At 38.4% G+C, this 15,673-nt stretch overlaps 1 protein-coding gene across 1 annotated transcript; it reads left to right on the top strand.

The window, feature by feature from the left end:
- The first annotated feature begins 210 nt into the window (after positions 1–210).
- Positions 211–989, top strand: LOC134671582 (uncharacterized). Its single transcript, XM_063529442.1, has one exon. The coding sequence runs from the start codon at positions 390–392 to the stop codon at positions 987–989; it is 600 nt and encodes a 199-aa protein (XP_063385512.1). The 5' UTR covers positions 211–389.
- The last annotated feature ends 14,684 nt before the right edge of the window (positions 990–15,673 follow it).

Genomic DNA, 15,673 nt, shown 5'->3' with positions numbered 1-15,673 from the left:
GTTGGAACAAGCCAACTGTGCACAGAGTTCGCTATGGCAAAGTGTAAATATGTATCATCTAACAACTTAAGAACATGAAAAGTGCAAGTCAACTTAGCCAGAAGACCACACTTCGCTCGGTCGATTAATGTTTGCAACTAATCCATTTTTTTTAAGTTAAGACAAACAACAGCCTCACACTACAAATTGATTTAGTTTACCAGGTTAGGATGTCTTTGAGATGAATATGTGTCTTGAGATAAGACACTGTTAGTTAGCACAGATCTGTCATCTCCACATGACCTGTTTGCCGTGACCGCTAGATTGTCGTGCTTAGCAGACCACAGTAATAGCGAACTGTCTCGAACTGCTCATTCCATGCCCAACCACTAAGGCAAGTGTCTGGAAAAATGTTTCCACTCCTACTGATAATCGTCACGCAAGTTTCAGCCGATTTCACTACGGAGGAAATACAATTTCTGAACGAGCTGCCTTTAGACAAACTGTTGAGACTGAAGACGTCGCTACAAGATATGGTCACAGCGCGTTATGAGAACGTTACTACGCCAACGCCTTCATATTTGGAGCGATTTGGGGCTCAGGCAATGGCTGTGAAAGCGCCGCCGATAAAGAGAGGAGATTACGAAGAGATTGAGCATAAGAAGGAAAGTAAGATCAGCCATTTATTCTCAATGTCTGTGACGACGTTGGCTTTCCTGGCTTTCGGGGGTTATCTGCTTTGCCTTATAGTTCAAGCCGTGAAGGCGAAGCAGCAGTATCCGTTCCCGCCTCCAACGGCGCCGACGCCGCAGACGTTTGTTTTAAGCGCGGGGATAAAGAAGAGACCGCAGACCCAGTTCGCGAGTTATGGAAGGAGAAAGAGGGAGAGTAGAGAAGTGAGGAGGCTGAGGAATGTGGAGTTGCAGCCGGAGGAGCTGTTCTCGGCGCTGGTGCAGTTGTGTGAAGGATACGCGAAGTGGAGTGAAGGAAGATTGAGCCATGGATTATAAAAATACATAATATGTTATTTATAAGTTCCCTATGGTGTGCTTTGTTGTTCGTGTCTTACGGAGTGATATTTATTTATATTTATAATTTTGAGTGATGTTATTCGGTAATATGGAACGATATCGGTGAGGGTATAGTAAATAGGTTCGTATTATCTAATTGATATTAATTTACTGTAAAACAGCGACTTAAAATAGCGATTGAATGATTTCTTTTTAAATTAGTTTTTTGTCGCTATTTCTAAATAATTAGTGTACAGTAAAGGAATTTAAATTCCGACCCATTTCGTACTTTGTCACAGTGACAATCAATATGAAAGCCGCTAGAGACCTCAATACGGTTGTCACTGTGACAAAGTACGAAATGGGTCGGAATTTAAATTCCTTGACTGTACCTAATGTAAAAAACAATGTAATAAGTTTATTGTAGCAAAACGCACAGGGGCCAAATTCGACATGTACAACTGTCAGATTTCGCATCCACGTCAAATCAACAGTTGATTTTATTGCATACTGAGTGTTGATTCCATCAACGGTGGATAGAGTCTGTGCGGAAAGAGAAGAGTCGTGGGATTTGAGGGCGCGCCAGTGCTATTTTATGGTTTTTGCTATGCTGACAACACTGTTCACGTGATTATAGTACGACACTAAAGGTCATGATACTTGTATCCCTTTTGTTCCGGTTTTTTTACCACGGCTTACTAAACGGAGCCTGGTGGTGGTGTCGGCTCGTCAAATCAATCCTCTGAATTAACGCAGGCACTAGTTTTCTTTTTAAAACACACTCTTGTTTTTTATGTCTCGGATACTAAAAAGTGACAGTGCGATTGACAAAACTGCTAAAACTAGTTAAGAATCTGCCCAATACAACTGTAATTTTAGTACCAAACAAGATAGTCTCATTTATGTACTACCTAATCTGTGCAGTCCAACAGTTATTTTAATAGAAAACCGGGTAGATCAGGTAGAAATTGGGCATTAGAACTGTAATTTTACTATCTGGGATATATTTCACCCATTGTAAACTTGACTTGTAATGTATGTGTACATTATTAATAATAAATATGAATATGAATAAAAATAGTGCATAAGTAGGTATGCCTTATTGGGATATGTCCGGTTCTCTCATCTCACGATATTTTACTTCGTAACTAACAGAACCTAGTAAACGAACTTACAAATAAAGAAATATTTTATGAAAAAGTTTTATTCTTTGTAATCGAAGTCTGAATTAAAATATTCAATGTCACTTATGTTTGAGCTAGCTTCAGAACAACCAGGGACTGATGTGAGGAACTGGATGTGCTTGAATCCGGCACGTAGATTACGAATTCTTGCATATCACCTACCTAGCGGTCTTTTATTCGAGATACCGTAGGTACTTTTACACAATCCTGAAAAAAAAATTACATATAAATATGCATATAATGGCAAGTATCAAGACTATTTGTCAGTTATTTTAAAGATCATGAATGACCTGCATATTTATGAAAATTAATATATTTTGAATGAATATACTTACCGATTATGTACCGGAGACAAGTTACTTAGGGGGCTTATTAAATAGGTAATTATTTAATATTAAATACAACATCAATACCCCTGAATAGCGGAAACACGTTCCGCGACTTTTTGTAAGTCGATAGTCGGCTTTTAGCCGTTTTCTTCCCCCTGACAAAACCGAACAATGTTAAATATAATTTTTCTTGTGGTTTTATGTACGGTTTCATCGTGTTTTGAAAATATTTTATACATAAAACTTGCGGTTTTAATAAAAATATACAATGACAGAAGTTTGTTTACTTTTTACAAGACAGGTGTCAAAGGTTTGATTGCCATATAAAATTTAAAATGTTAGTTCCCGTTTCTGCCACGACTCTTCTCTTTCCGCACAGACTCTAATATCATTTGGTACAACCAAAACTCCACTCTAAACTAAGGGCGGTTCGGTTTGGTTTGCTTGTCATCCTAACTGTGGATTGTCAATGTAAAATTTTGACATTGTACGTATTCGTGAACTTATGATTTATCCCACATCAACGGAAGATCAACACGATACGTCAAACGTCGCTTGTCGAATAGGGGTCCTGTTCTACTAATATCCGTTGCTACGTAACCGGGTACTTATATAGTATTTTTTTTCTAGCTTCTTTAACTATACAGGTACCTACTGTACAAAAGTTATTGTTAAGTAAAAAAAAATGAAATTGACTCTATTTATAATAATAATTAAACATATGGCATTTAAAAAAAATTAAGTAATTAGTTAGGTAATATATAAGTAGGTACTTCTTGTTCTTTATTATTGATGATAAAAAAACTTGATGTCAATCGGATAATGCCCTTTTCCATATTTCTATATGTGGCGCATTAAAACCGATTAGGTAAGTTAAATTTAAACAAATATTGTCACAATAATGTCACCCTGTGTTACTTTAATTTTGTCACCTCCCAAAATTCTATAATCTCTATAAAGTAAGAGTAAATTTTAGGTAGGTAGTAATTAGCCTTCTTTATTTGAAATATACCTTTTATACGTATTGTGTACATAATATTTAATGCATGGTTTTTAGTTGTTTGTCTGATGCGATTTTCAAGTCTGACAAAAAATATAAAGAGACACTGAGAATTCTTATAATTATCCAAGCATTTACATTATTCTTTTATCTGCGGCAATTTATACCTCTCGAATGATTAATGTGTAAAGTGATTGCAAATTTTGTAATGCTTTATAAATTAAATAAATTATGTTTGAGGTTTATTTATGTAGCGGATACCCTTATCTGTAATCTTTATGAGAACCCTTCGAACCACCGCGTTTCTCAGCGGAGGCCACAAAACACTGTTTACCTCAAAAGCAGGAAGCCACATTGCCTTGCAATATCCACAATGTTGACTGACAATTCTTACACCTTATCCCAAACACATAAGGTTCACAAAAGGTCAGCTAACAGTAATGCTGTTAGTACCTACAATCTGTAAACGTTTTCAAACTGTCAAATAATCACGCTCGCACCCAATAATAGCTGCGTTGGCTTTAAAGATTCTATTGAACATCCCACTCAAGGAAGATTTGCTTTTATTACTCGTTGCTAGCAAGCGTCTCTATAGCTTAAGCATTAGGGTTTATTTTTATCTGTATTGTGTTGGCATGAAGATTACAAGTATTTTGTTTTGTTTAAGTAAAGATCTGGTAATTACGGCTGCTGTGTTGGGTCTGTCATCGCTTCATGTTTACGGGCCGGCTTTGCATCGGTTTGAACTGTTGGAAGCTGATCTGAAGCTAAATTGTGATGTTATAAACTGGCTGATATTTTTATATTACATCTTGTTTTCGTGAAAAATGCGGTTGGGTAATTTAGTGAAGTAATAATTTTATATCAGCTCAAAAACGCGTGGGCGAACATTTGGTGAATTTTGTACAGGCAATAAAATTGTATATATCCGAAATTAATATGAAAAGAATAATTCGTACGATTTTAGTAAGATTGCAGGTGATTAGAAGATGTCTCTTTCATCATATAAATATTTCTATCATTAGGTACTTCCTTATTCAGATTAGAATTAAAAATAGCAATAAGAATAAACAAAACTATGATATTTATACAACAACAATGATATTTTTCATGACCTAGCAGCAGCTCACAAAAATACACCTACATTTGAAATTTAATTAAAGGGGTTCCGTTTTTACATTTTGGCTACGGAACCCTAAAAAGCAACAAAACAAAGCATCTACAAACTTGAATAAACTTTATTAAGTACCTACTTTTTCATGTCTGTATTTAGATTTTAATTATCAAGCAGAATTTCGATTACATACCTAATTGTAAATAGGTACCTACCTTACGTGTTTTTATTAATTACAATATATATTTTACTAACAATAATTTAATAACTACCTATTTAAAGGCTTGAAAGTACCTTGCCTAAGGTGCTTATTACCCTACCCTATTAGGATTTAAGTATCTATATAATTAAACAACGGTTGTAACGGCTGTAAAATACCCAATATGCATGAAATGAGAAGGCAAATAATTGTAAGACAAAACTATTGATCCTCTGAGGGCCTACAGCGAACCACGTTCGACGTGTTGCCTCTCTGTCGCACTTAAAAAATCGTACGTAAGTGTGACAGGGAGGCAACACGTCGAACGTGGTTCACGGTAGACCTTCTGCCATCCTTTAACGTCGTCGGTGGTGAGATAAGGGCCCGCACACACGTCCAGGGTTAACGACACGTCTTGTAAACACTTCAGGTGGCGTAGCACGGCCGCCTGTTTATCCATTGTCACCATGCCTGTCACGTTCTAACAGGTATGTAAGTGCGAAAGGGACGCGCATAGTGATAGTCGATAAAAATGGAACCGTGCTGCGCCCGCAGGGGTGCTATTTGACTCGCGAATCTGATGTATGCAGGCGTCCCGTTATTGCATGACTACCCTAATGGCTAGGCGGCAGGACGTTGGGTGTTCTCAGTCAGCTAACATAGCTTCTAGAAATTTAAATAAGGTTTGATTTTAACAATGAGAAATGATTTAAAAAGGAAATAATTCCGCTACTTGACGATAGATGTCGACTACGAAATAACTCGCATTTTGGTAATGAAACTGATGTATGAAGTTACCACTCTTTCCTTAGGGGTCATCCATTAATTACGTCACACGAATTTCTAGGTTTTTTGACCCCTCCCCCCTCCTTGTCACACTTGGTCACATTTGGCAAACCCCTCCCCCCTAGTGTGATGTCACATTTTTTCTACGAAATCGCCAAATCGAATTAAGTAAGTACTTAAGTATTATTAATATTTTATCAAAATATTTTTTACAATATAAATATTAGTAATTTTATAACCCAAAACTGCTTAGGAAAGAAAATTAAACGAATAAAAACGATTATCGTTTTAAAAACTTGTTATTTAAATGTACAGCGAATAAAATAATTTAAATAAATTTTCGGTTACTGATGAAGCTAAAGTGACGTCACACAGTTTGTGTCTCCCCCCTCCCCCATGTCACAATATGTCACATTTTCTTGACCCCCTCCCTCCCCCTAAACGTGTGCTGTAATTAATGGATGACCCCTTACACATATTTCTCTATGCTTCAGGTACTTACGGCGCGATTCGCGAAATGAATTAGACATTCACTAGATATGAAATAGTAAAGATATATGACGTTCCGCAGCAAAAGGTACCTTATGGCTGCTGGCGCTCACGCTATTATTAGCGCCGCTCCAATATACAGCCAGGGCAATGGTACCTTTTGCCGTGGAACGTCACATATCTTAACTATTTCATATCTATAGTTCGTTTTTTTTAGCATTAGAAAGAACTCCGCAGAAGAAAGCGTGCAGTTTATGTCAGGCTCTTTAATTGTTAATAATTATTAAATTATCTAATGTAGCATGGTCAATACATATAATTTAAGTACTTCAAATTATTACCGCTAAAAGTGCCGAATTTGGAACCACAAGCTTACTTCTGCGAAGTTCTTTCTAATGCTAAAAAAACGGACTATAGTGCATCTCTAATTCTAAGTCACATATCTTAACTATTTCATATCTAGTGCATCCCGAATCGCGCTGTTAATCCACCCGTTTATGCCACCATATTATTATGGTACGTCTGTTTCACGTACTAATATGCCTGCCATCGTCGTAAACCGTGTTTAGGTCAGAGGTTTACCTTCGTGGCTAAATTGAATTCCACTGGAATACCTCGTAAAACGCACTTCGTTCAAATCGAATGTCATATAAGGGGTATAAGGACCCATTTCGGTTAAGTATCCATGTCGTATATTTAATAGACGACTAAATATAGACATTAGTGTTTGTACTAAATCGAATCCGGTAGTGAAAGGCGATTCGACTTTATTTATAGGTACATATGTTTTTTTTAATGTAGCAAACGAGCAGACAAACATACACTTACATATATTACACATACATACACACACACATACATTACATACACACACATACACATACACATCACATACACACATACATACGTACATTGTGATCCTAGTTTTGGTATTACCTAGGTATTTTATATTTTACCACAAGTGGAGGCTGCTGACCTGCCTGCATTAGACACAAAACTTTTCAGCTCACCAACGCGATTAAAATAGTAAAATACTGTAAAACATTACAAATCAAATCCAAATGAGCGTTATTTAATATGTCAAAATCAACACTTAAAAATTCCACCGACTAACATGAGGAAACAAAATAAGTATCAAACTAGAGTTAAGTAGACCATGAAAAGTCTGCAGAGATTTTGACAGCCCACGCAGTGCAAGTGTTATTTTAAACGCCATTTCTATGAAATTATGAGGTTATAATAATAACACTTGCACTCGTGGGCTATCAAAATCGCTGCAGACTTTTCTTGGTCTAACTCTAGTTTGCCACTCTTGTGGATAAAATGCTACTTTCTCATCAGTTTTTGAAGAATAAAGAGAGCCTTTACGAGCTGGTGTAGTGAGAAATACATTAAAATGTACATATTATAGAAAAAGAATACCGCCGAGATACCATTGGTCACGGAATATAAATGCATGGTATTGCGTGCCAAGTCGCCGGGCGTTCAAGCGCGCTATCGTAACTCGCTACTAACGAGATCCATTGCCTTTGCATAACTACAGTGCATTTTACATCCTAGTCATAACAGTGTCGTCAAATAAGCGGACCTGGGGGCCTATCCAAGATGACAAACTTCGACAAACGTCAAATGAAAAAAATGTATGGGGATGACAGATGCTACGAAAAGTCGTCGTTTTCGACGATGTGACCTTGGCTAAGCCCCCAGTCCAGGGGGACTGAAAAACTGTATCGGGACGGATGCTAACGAGAAGTCACGTGACTATTTACGAGTACATTGCATTGTTTAATTTTGATTCTCTTTTTCTATCGACGGGTAAGTATTGCATTGCAATGTTCAACCAAACACTTCATAAATGATAATGCTACACCGTATTATTGTAACCCGTCTGGCGCTTATAGTGAAACTAAGCTCATGGCTCAAGTTATGTCCAATAAAATAGATTTATTTTTATAAATGTAAAATTCATGTTTATGTTAATTAATAAAGCTAGGTAGCTAAGCTTAGCTTAGCTCTCACAACACAATATCTTAGGTAAATTAATGGTAGGTAATTCAAACCGATACGAAATTTTACAGTCAGTTTAGGAGACCATTTTAAAATTGAAATCACTGTATTTTTGTTTAAGTAACTAAGAATAAGAACTAGAAAAGTAAGTAGGTACTTTTATATAGGTACTTACTTATCTAACAGTTTCTCAACGGTACAAGCAATTGTCATGAATCAAAATGTGTATGTAAATGTGGCCAACGATTCTAAATTTTATACACCCGACCTTTATTCCAAAAACGCAATCGGTTTGTCAAGAGTTAGTTAGACCTAGTCGGATCCATATAACAAGAACACGACTACAATAACTTACTGTTATGAACATAGCTCTAAGGAATTATAATACCAAATGACTATGCATACAACTACAGATATAAATATACGTAGATTACATAGGTGTGCAATTGCATACGCGATACAAGACTAGCACGGACACATGTCCACTTAGGCAGTACATTAAGCAACCAACAATAAATATATCAGGCAACAAAATACATCGCGCGCACTGTTGACAAATCCCGCAATAAAATATAAGCATTTACAATAAAATTAATTATTATTTACACGGTGCGGTGGGCTCGCGCGCGTGGGATAGAATTGTGTGGATATGACTAAGAACTGGACAAGTTAAGTTTAATTCAACACATATAGTATATATTTTAAATAATTTATAAATAGATTATAATTTACGTATAAAAAAATGTTGTAAAATAAACATGTATTGGCGGAAGGCGGTATAAAAAAGTCGGTTCTAGTCAGGTCAGTTCTAAAAATTATAGATTTGAATTTTTCAGGTTCAAATAGGCACCTTAAACCTCATGTGTTATTATGTTATTACACTTATTACCTTCATAAGTAGGTACATGTTTTTTTCATAATGTGACCATTTCTTTTTTTTATACAACAAAATCAATCAAATAATACTAAAAATAAATATTAGTCTAACACTTTAAACTCTCGCGTTTTGTACACATATTCAATTACACAAACGGGTCTACCGCGATATAATTTCATTGTTTTTACCTTTAATTCCGAGGTTCCCCCAGCAAACATTTTAAGTATTTTTTCCTAGGCTCGAAGGAGATTTTTCCAATTTAAGTGAAAATGACGTCCTAAGTCACCAATTATTTTACGTATTGTACACTTTTACTTCCAAGTCAAAATATAGGGATAATAAAACGTAAATTTCACTTCATAAATACACCATGAAGTCAGGGACTTAGGGGTTGAAAATAAGGCAAAATATTAGGTAAAATTAACCTTAAACCCTGACCAATAGGTCAAATCTACTAATAAGGTATTTTAGGTGTATTTGCGACGTAATTATTACTTATACGGGGACTATGAAGTCACGGACTTAATGGTTGAAAATAAGTCCTATTACTAGGTAAAATTAACTTCGTACCCTGACCAATAGGTCAAATATACTAATAAGGCCTTTTAGGTGTATATGCGACGTAATTATTTCTTATACGGAGACCATGAAGTCAGGGACTTTATGGTTGAAAATCTGTCGAAATATTAGGTAATATTAACTTCGAACCCTGACCAATAGGTCAAATGTACTAATAAGGCATTTTAGGTGTATATGCGACGTAATTATTTCTTATACGGGGACCATGAAGTCAGGGACTTAATGGTTTAAAATATGTCGAAATATTAGGTAAAATTAACTGCAAAGTCTGACCAATAGGTCAAATGTACTAATAAGACATTTTAGGTGTATTTGCGACGTAATTATTTCTTATACGGAGACCTTTAGGTCGTCGATTTTATGTCGATTTAGCTACTAATTTTAGGTAAATGTTACTTAAAATAGATACCAAATTGCGACCATATAGTTAAAATCACTTGTAAAGTACTATCAATACCATAAGGTTGTGCCGCCATTTTCTTTCATTATAACGAGATGCTAAATATGAAATTGCATAACTTAAGTTGTTATATCTTGAATGGTGCCATCGCACGGTACTTCATTGTGCTAATATTCAAAATAAAACAATATTTTTGATCAAGTCAAAACACTCACACACACAAATATTCAATTACAACACTCAATTACAAGCAAATATATGCATTTTGATTTTATAAAATGTTGAAAACTTAAATATTTCAAAAGCCCATCGATAGTTTTGTATGTAAACCTAACATACTGCACGAAAAAATTTTCTGTGCACTAGATTTCATCGTTCTTCATCAGCGTAATCGGCCTAAATTATTTTACATGACTTAGTGGCCGCCATTATCATTGCACAACTTAAAGTTGTTTTCTTGTTAGACATTTTGTTTCTGAGTGAAAAGAATATATAAGCGTAAAATGTTTGTGTCTCTTTTTCTCTTCATCGCGTCTCATCTAAATATTGCCTCGCAGAGTAATTATATGGATAAAAATATGTCGCCATCACGTCTAAAGGTGGTAAAGAATACCAAATTAGTACATTTTCACTACGCGGCACGTCGTGGCGACGTCGAATCCACGTCGGAAACATGACCTAGTGTTGACCTAATGGTTGTAATCACTAATTTACCGTCAATAAATACGTCGCCGGCACGTGCGTTTTTTCCCCATTTATGTCGCCGGCACGTGCCCACGACGTCGATTCGACGTGCCTCATTTTGGTCTCCTAAATTGTGCGACCTAAAATAGGTGCCTTTTTCGGAATATCGACCAAAAATGTTTGCTGGGCCGTCTTCTTTCCACGTCGACGACGACTTTCGTTTCGACGTCTTTCCGTGACCACAGCTGGTGCAACTCAGCTGAAACGTCGGAATTAAAGGTAAAAACAATGAAATTATATCGCGGTAGACCCGTTTGTGTAATTGAATATAAATATTAGTCGTCGGGGATAATTTTAACGCTTAATTATAAGTGATTAAGCCCCGTTTAAGTAAATAGTAATGTGTAGAAAGCGTGAAAGATTAAGGGCTCATTCAAGGGCTCGCGTGTGAGTTTCATTACATTGCGGGTTTTGATTGGTCGTTTGAGTTCGTTCGAGTTTGCGCGCCGACTAAATCAGCACTAAATAAATCAGTGTTCATCAATATAAAGTCGATTCAACACACCTAAAAAGACCTCAAACGCCGCAAATATGCCACCCTTGGCAGTAGTTATATTTTTGAGGCGTTTGGGGTCGAAACGCTGGGGCCGTGGGGGCCAAGCGCGCGCCGTATATACAGGGCCTTAGCGGAGCGCCTTATAGATGCCGCAGGAGATCAGAGGGCTGGCCAGTATTTTGCTCAACGCATAAGTATTGCTATACAACGTGGCAATGCGGCCAGCCTTCTGGGCACACTGCCCATCGGCAGTGACTTGGGGGACGTTTTTTATTTATAGGCTTTTTATTTTAAGTTTATTTAGTTTAGAGATAGTTTGTATTATTATTTGTAAGCTAATTTAATGTTTTATATTTAAATGTTCACACCTAAAAGGCATGTCCGCGTTATGCGTGTCTTGTGTCAGCCATGCTGGAGGTCCGGGGACCCCGCGGCGCCTGCTTTATCGCACGCTGCGCGGCCGGACACCTCCCCCCGCGTAGGGACACCATCATTATACCACCAGCATTTATTCTAATTACAACTGCTCAAATCAGGTAGTTAAACGTTTTAAGGCCTTTTACAACGTAGTCTATTTTTATAGTATCTGTTGTATTGCACGCGCCACGCGGTGCGGATTGTCACCGCGTAGGGACACCATCATTACAATCACCAACATTTATACCATAATGGTATAATAATATACTCCGCCTGGTACTCTCTTCCCGTCTTTTCTAGGTCACCTGAGTGACACAAGCCTACGTCAACATGCGACAGCGCTATATGATAATATGCGATAGCGCTATATATAGCGGCCATGTTATTGTGACGTAGGCTTGTGTCACTCTGGGAAGAGAAGACCATATTTTATTAGACTATGATTTATACTAATACTAACTACAATTACTCAAATCGTTTGAAGGTTTTTGGTTAGACTAGTTTATTTTTATTTTATCGAATATAATGTAGGTACTTATGTAGGTACATCACATGCTTCGCACAGCCATTGCCTCTCCCGCAAAGCGCGTTGGCGACACAATGATTGTTCCACTATACCGGGTGTGGCATGTAATATGAGCAAAAAAATTAACTGTAGGCTGTACTCCACACACTGACCAACATTTGTTTAGCGACTTTTAAAAATAACTTGTGGTTTGATTTTTAATACACTTTAAAGTTTATTCCAAGACGCAATGTATTGCGAATTTTGTTATGTTGAAGGCGTGACAAACAACGTCAATCAAAATGATATGCCGTGGCGATGGCGTCCATTGAAAATAATATTTATTTTGTATGAAAAATAGGGAGTCTAAATACTTCATAATTTTTTAAAGTTGTTGATCAAAAGTGTCACCGTTTGAGGAGTCCAATTTATGTTTTCATTATTTGCTTATGTTACAGGCCACACCCGGTATAATACACTACCTGTAGTATTTAATTATAACCGCTAAACGAGGTAGTTGAAAGTTTTAAGGCTTTTTGAATGCAAAACTAGTCTATTTAACGCTAATGGCACGCCATGCGCCTCGAATGCCTCGCTCCTCCCGTTACTTAATTAATATTCCACTAATATTTACACTATAATTGCAAATTGCAAGTGCTGAAATGTGATAGTTAAATGTTTATAGTTAGTAGTCGAGTCCGATTGCTGTTTTATTATAAAGTTACGATTCCCTAACTCATCAGAACGCTAACTAATAAAAGGGACAAAATATTAGGTAGAAGATTTGCTCGGCTATTACGAACGCTAAATTTAAATTAAGTAGGTACACTCTTGGTTCTGAAGAAAAACTATATAGACATCATATTCCTTGTCTAGTTTTTCGCGAGTTTTTCGAACTACAATGTACCCGCATTGGTATTTTTTTTACTTTAGTTTTTTTTTAATAAGGGTTCAAAAAATCTTGTACTAGTTAAGTAAATTATTTTAATACATATTAAAGAGGCTCTCAAACTTCAAGATCGAATCCTGACTGCACTTGCATCATGTCCACCTCACAAGTTTACGGCGCAATAACTCGCGGCGGCACCAGGCGTCTCCCCGGACTTTTATTGTGATTTACGCGAACATAACCTTTGTGCCTTTTTAATTTTGCACGATCGGTTAGCGGTGATCGATGTCCGATTGATGCTGGGATTCTGTTGCTTCTGTTTAAGTCAGTTTCGGTTGTTGAGAATGCGAGTCATCTGAGTCATGTATGTGAGTCGTATGTTATGCGAAAAGCTTCGAGCAACGAAAAGTGAAGATAAGTAGGTACTACATGACGTCATCATCACGGAAGTGACTAGGTATTAAAATATTAATATCATCATCATCATCATCATCATCAGCCTACTCTCGTCCACTGCTGGACATAGGCCTCTCCTATTGCACGCCATTGAGCACGATTTGCGGCAACTCTGATCCAGCTCTTGCCAGCCGCCTTGCGAAGGTCATCGCTCCATCTAGTCTGAGGGCGTCCTACGCTACGCTTGCCGATGCGCGGTCTCCACTCGAGAACTCGTCTACCCCAACGGTTATCGGTTCTACGGCTAATATGACCGGCCCACTGCCACTTCAGCTTGCTAATCCGGTGGGCTATGTCGACGACTTTAGTTCTCTGACGGATGACTTCATTTCGAATACGATCCCTCAGAGAGACTCCGAGCATAGCCCTTTCCATAGCTCGCTGAGCGACTTTGAATTTATGAACCAGTCCTACCGTGAGTGTCCACGTTTCGGCTCCGTATGTCATCACGGGCAGGACGCACTGATTGAAGACTTTTGTCTTCAGACTCTGTGGGATTGACGACGTGAAGACTCGACGCAGCTTCCCATATGCTGCCCAGCCCAGCTGTATCCTTCTATTCGACTCTTTCTCGAAGTTGTTCCGTCCTAACTGCAGTATTTGCCCGAGGTAGACGTATTCCTGAACAACCTCGAGAACAGCCCCTTGTACTGCAATAGGTCCCGGAGCAACACGTTCGTTGAACATAACTTTCGTTTTGTCCAAATTCATCCGGAGACCTTTGATTGAGATTGCTTACGCACTTCGGGTATCGCGCTTGTGTACTCTGCGGCCGAGTACTGCGCACCTGTATGGCTAGGTAGTGCACATATCAACAAAGTGGACGTCAAGCTGAACGAGACCATGCGATGCATCTCTGGTACTATTAAATCTACTCCGGCCCACTGGCTGCCAGTACTAAGTCACGTAGCGCCGCCTCATCTCCGTCGCGCTCATGCTTTGAAGAGAGAAGTGGAGAAGATTTTGAAAAACCCAACGCTACCAGTGCATCAAGAGTTCTGCCACCCTCCTCCACAACGGTTGGTCTCTCGAAACCCACCCTGTGCTATGGCGCCAGGCCTAAGCAATTTCAACATCTCGGATAGGTGGAAGGCTGACTGGTCTACTGCTACGGCTGGAAAAGACACACCCTATCTTTCAGACCCGACGATAAAACCAAAAGGGTTTCACCTACCTCGTAAGATCTGGTGCCGTCTAAATAGGTTGAGAACAGGTCACGGCCGCTGTAATTATTTCCAACATAAGTGGGGCTGGAAGGAATCTCCCCTCTGCGAGTGTGGCGAAGAAGAACAAACCACTGAGCACATATTACGGCGCTGCCCTCTTCACTCCTATCCTGGCCCAGCTGAGGATCTGGATGCCCTGACACCCGACGTAGTTGCCTGGCTTAACAACCTCAAAGCTGTTCTCTGATTGCCTAATCATGCATGCCATACGATTAAATAAATCCGGAGACCTATGCGATGAGAAGAATCAGCTAGACCGGTCAGCATATGCTCTAAATCCTGCAACGTCTCAGCCATTATAACGATGTCGTCGGCAAATCGCAAGTGTGAGATGTATTCGCCATTAATGTTAATACCATGTTCCTTCCAGTCGAGCGTTTTAAACATATCCTCCAAAGCATTTGTGAACAATTTGGGGGATATCACATCCCCTTGTCTCACACCACGATGCATGGGGATAGGCTTAGTCTGCTGGTTTTGGACTTGGACGGCCATGGTAGCTGCGTTGTACAGACATCTCAACACTTGGATATATCGCCAGTCGACTTGGCATCGCTGCAGGGAATCCAGAACAGCCCAGATTTCAATGGAGTCAAAGGCTTTCTCATAGTCCACAAATGCTAAGCACAGGGGCCGATTATACTCTTCAGTCTTCTGTATGATCTGCCGCACTGTGAAGATGTGGTCTATGGTGCCGTATCCTCCTCGAAATCCGGCCTGCTCCGGTGGCTGAAATTCGTCGAGTCTTCGTGCTAGGCGGTTCGTGATGACCCTCGAAAACAGCTTGTAGATGTGGCTTAGGAGCGAAATAGGTCGGTAGTTCTTAAAATATTAATATACAGTAGATTAACTACTGCATTTTTGGCTTCTATTCATCATCATGAATTGTTACATTGATATTTCTAAAAACAATCAAAGGAACCGCTTACCATTATGAGCGATTACTAAGAAGACATTTTAATTACATATCAATAAAACAAAAAAAAA

The sequence above is a fragment of the Cydia fagiglandana genome, chromosome 15, assembly GCF_963556715.1.
Source record: "Cydia fagiglandana chromosome 15, ilCydFagi1.1, whole genome shotgun sequence".
Taxonomy (NCBI): Eukaryota; Metazoa; Arthropoda; class Insecta; order Lepidoptera; family Tortricidae; genus Cydia; species Cydia fagiglandana.
Note: the sequence above shows the minus strand (reverse complement) of the source record. Positions and strands in the feature narration are given on the sequence as shown.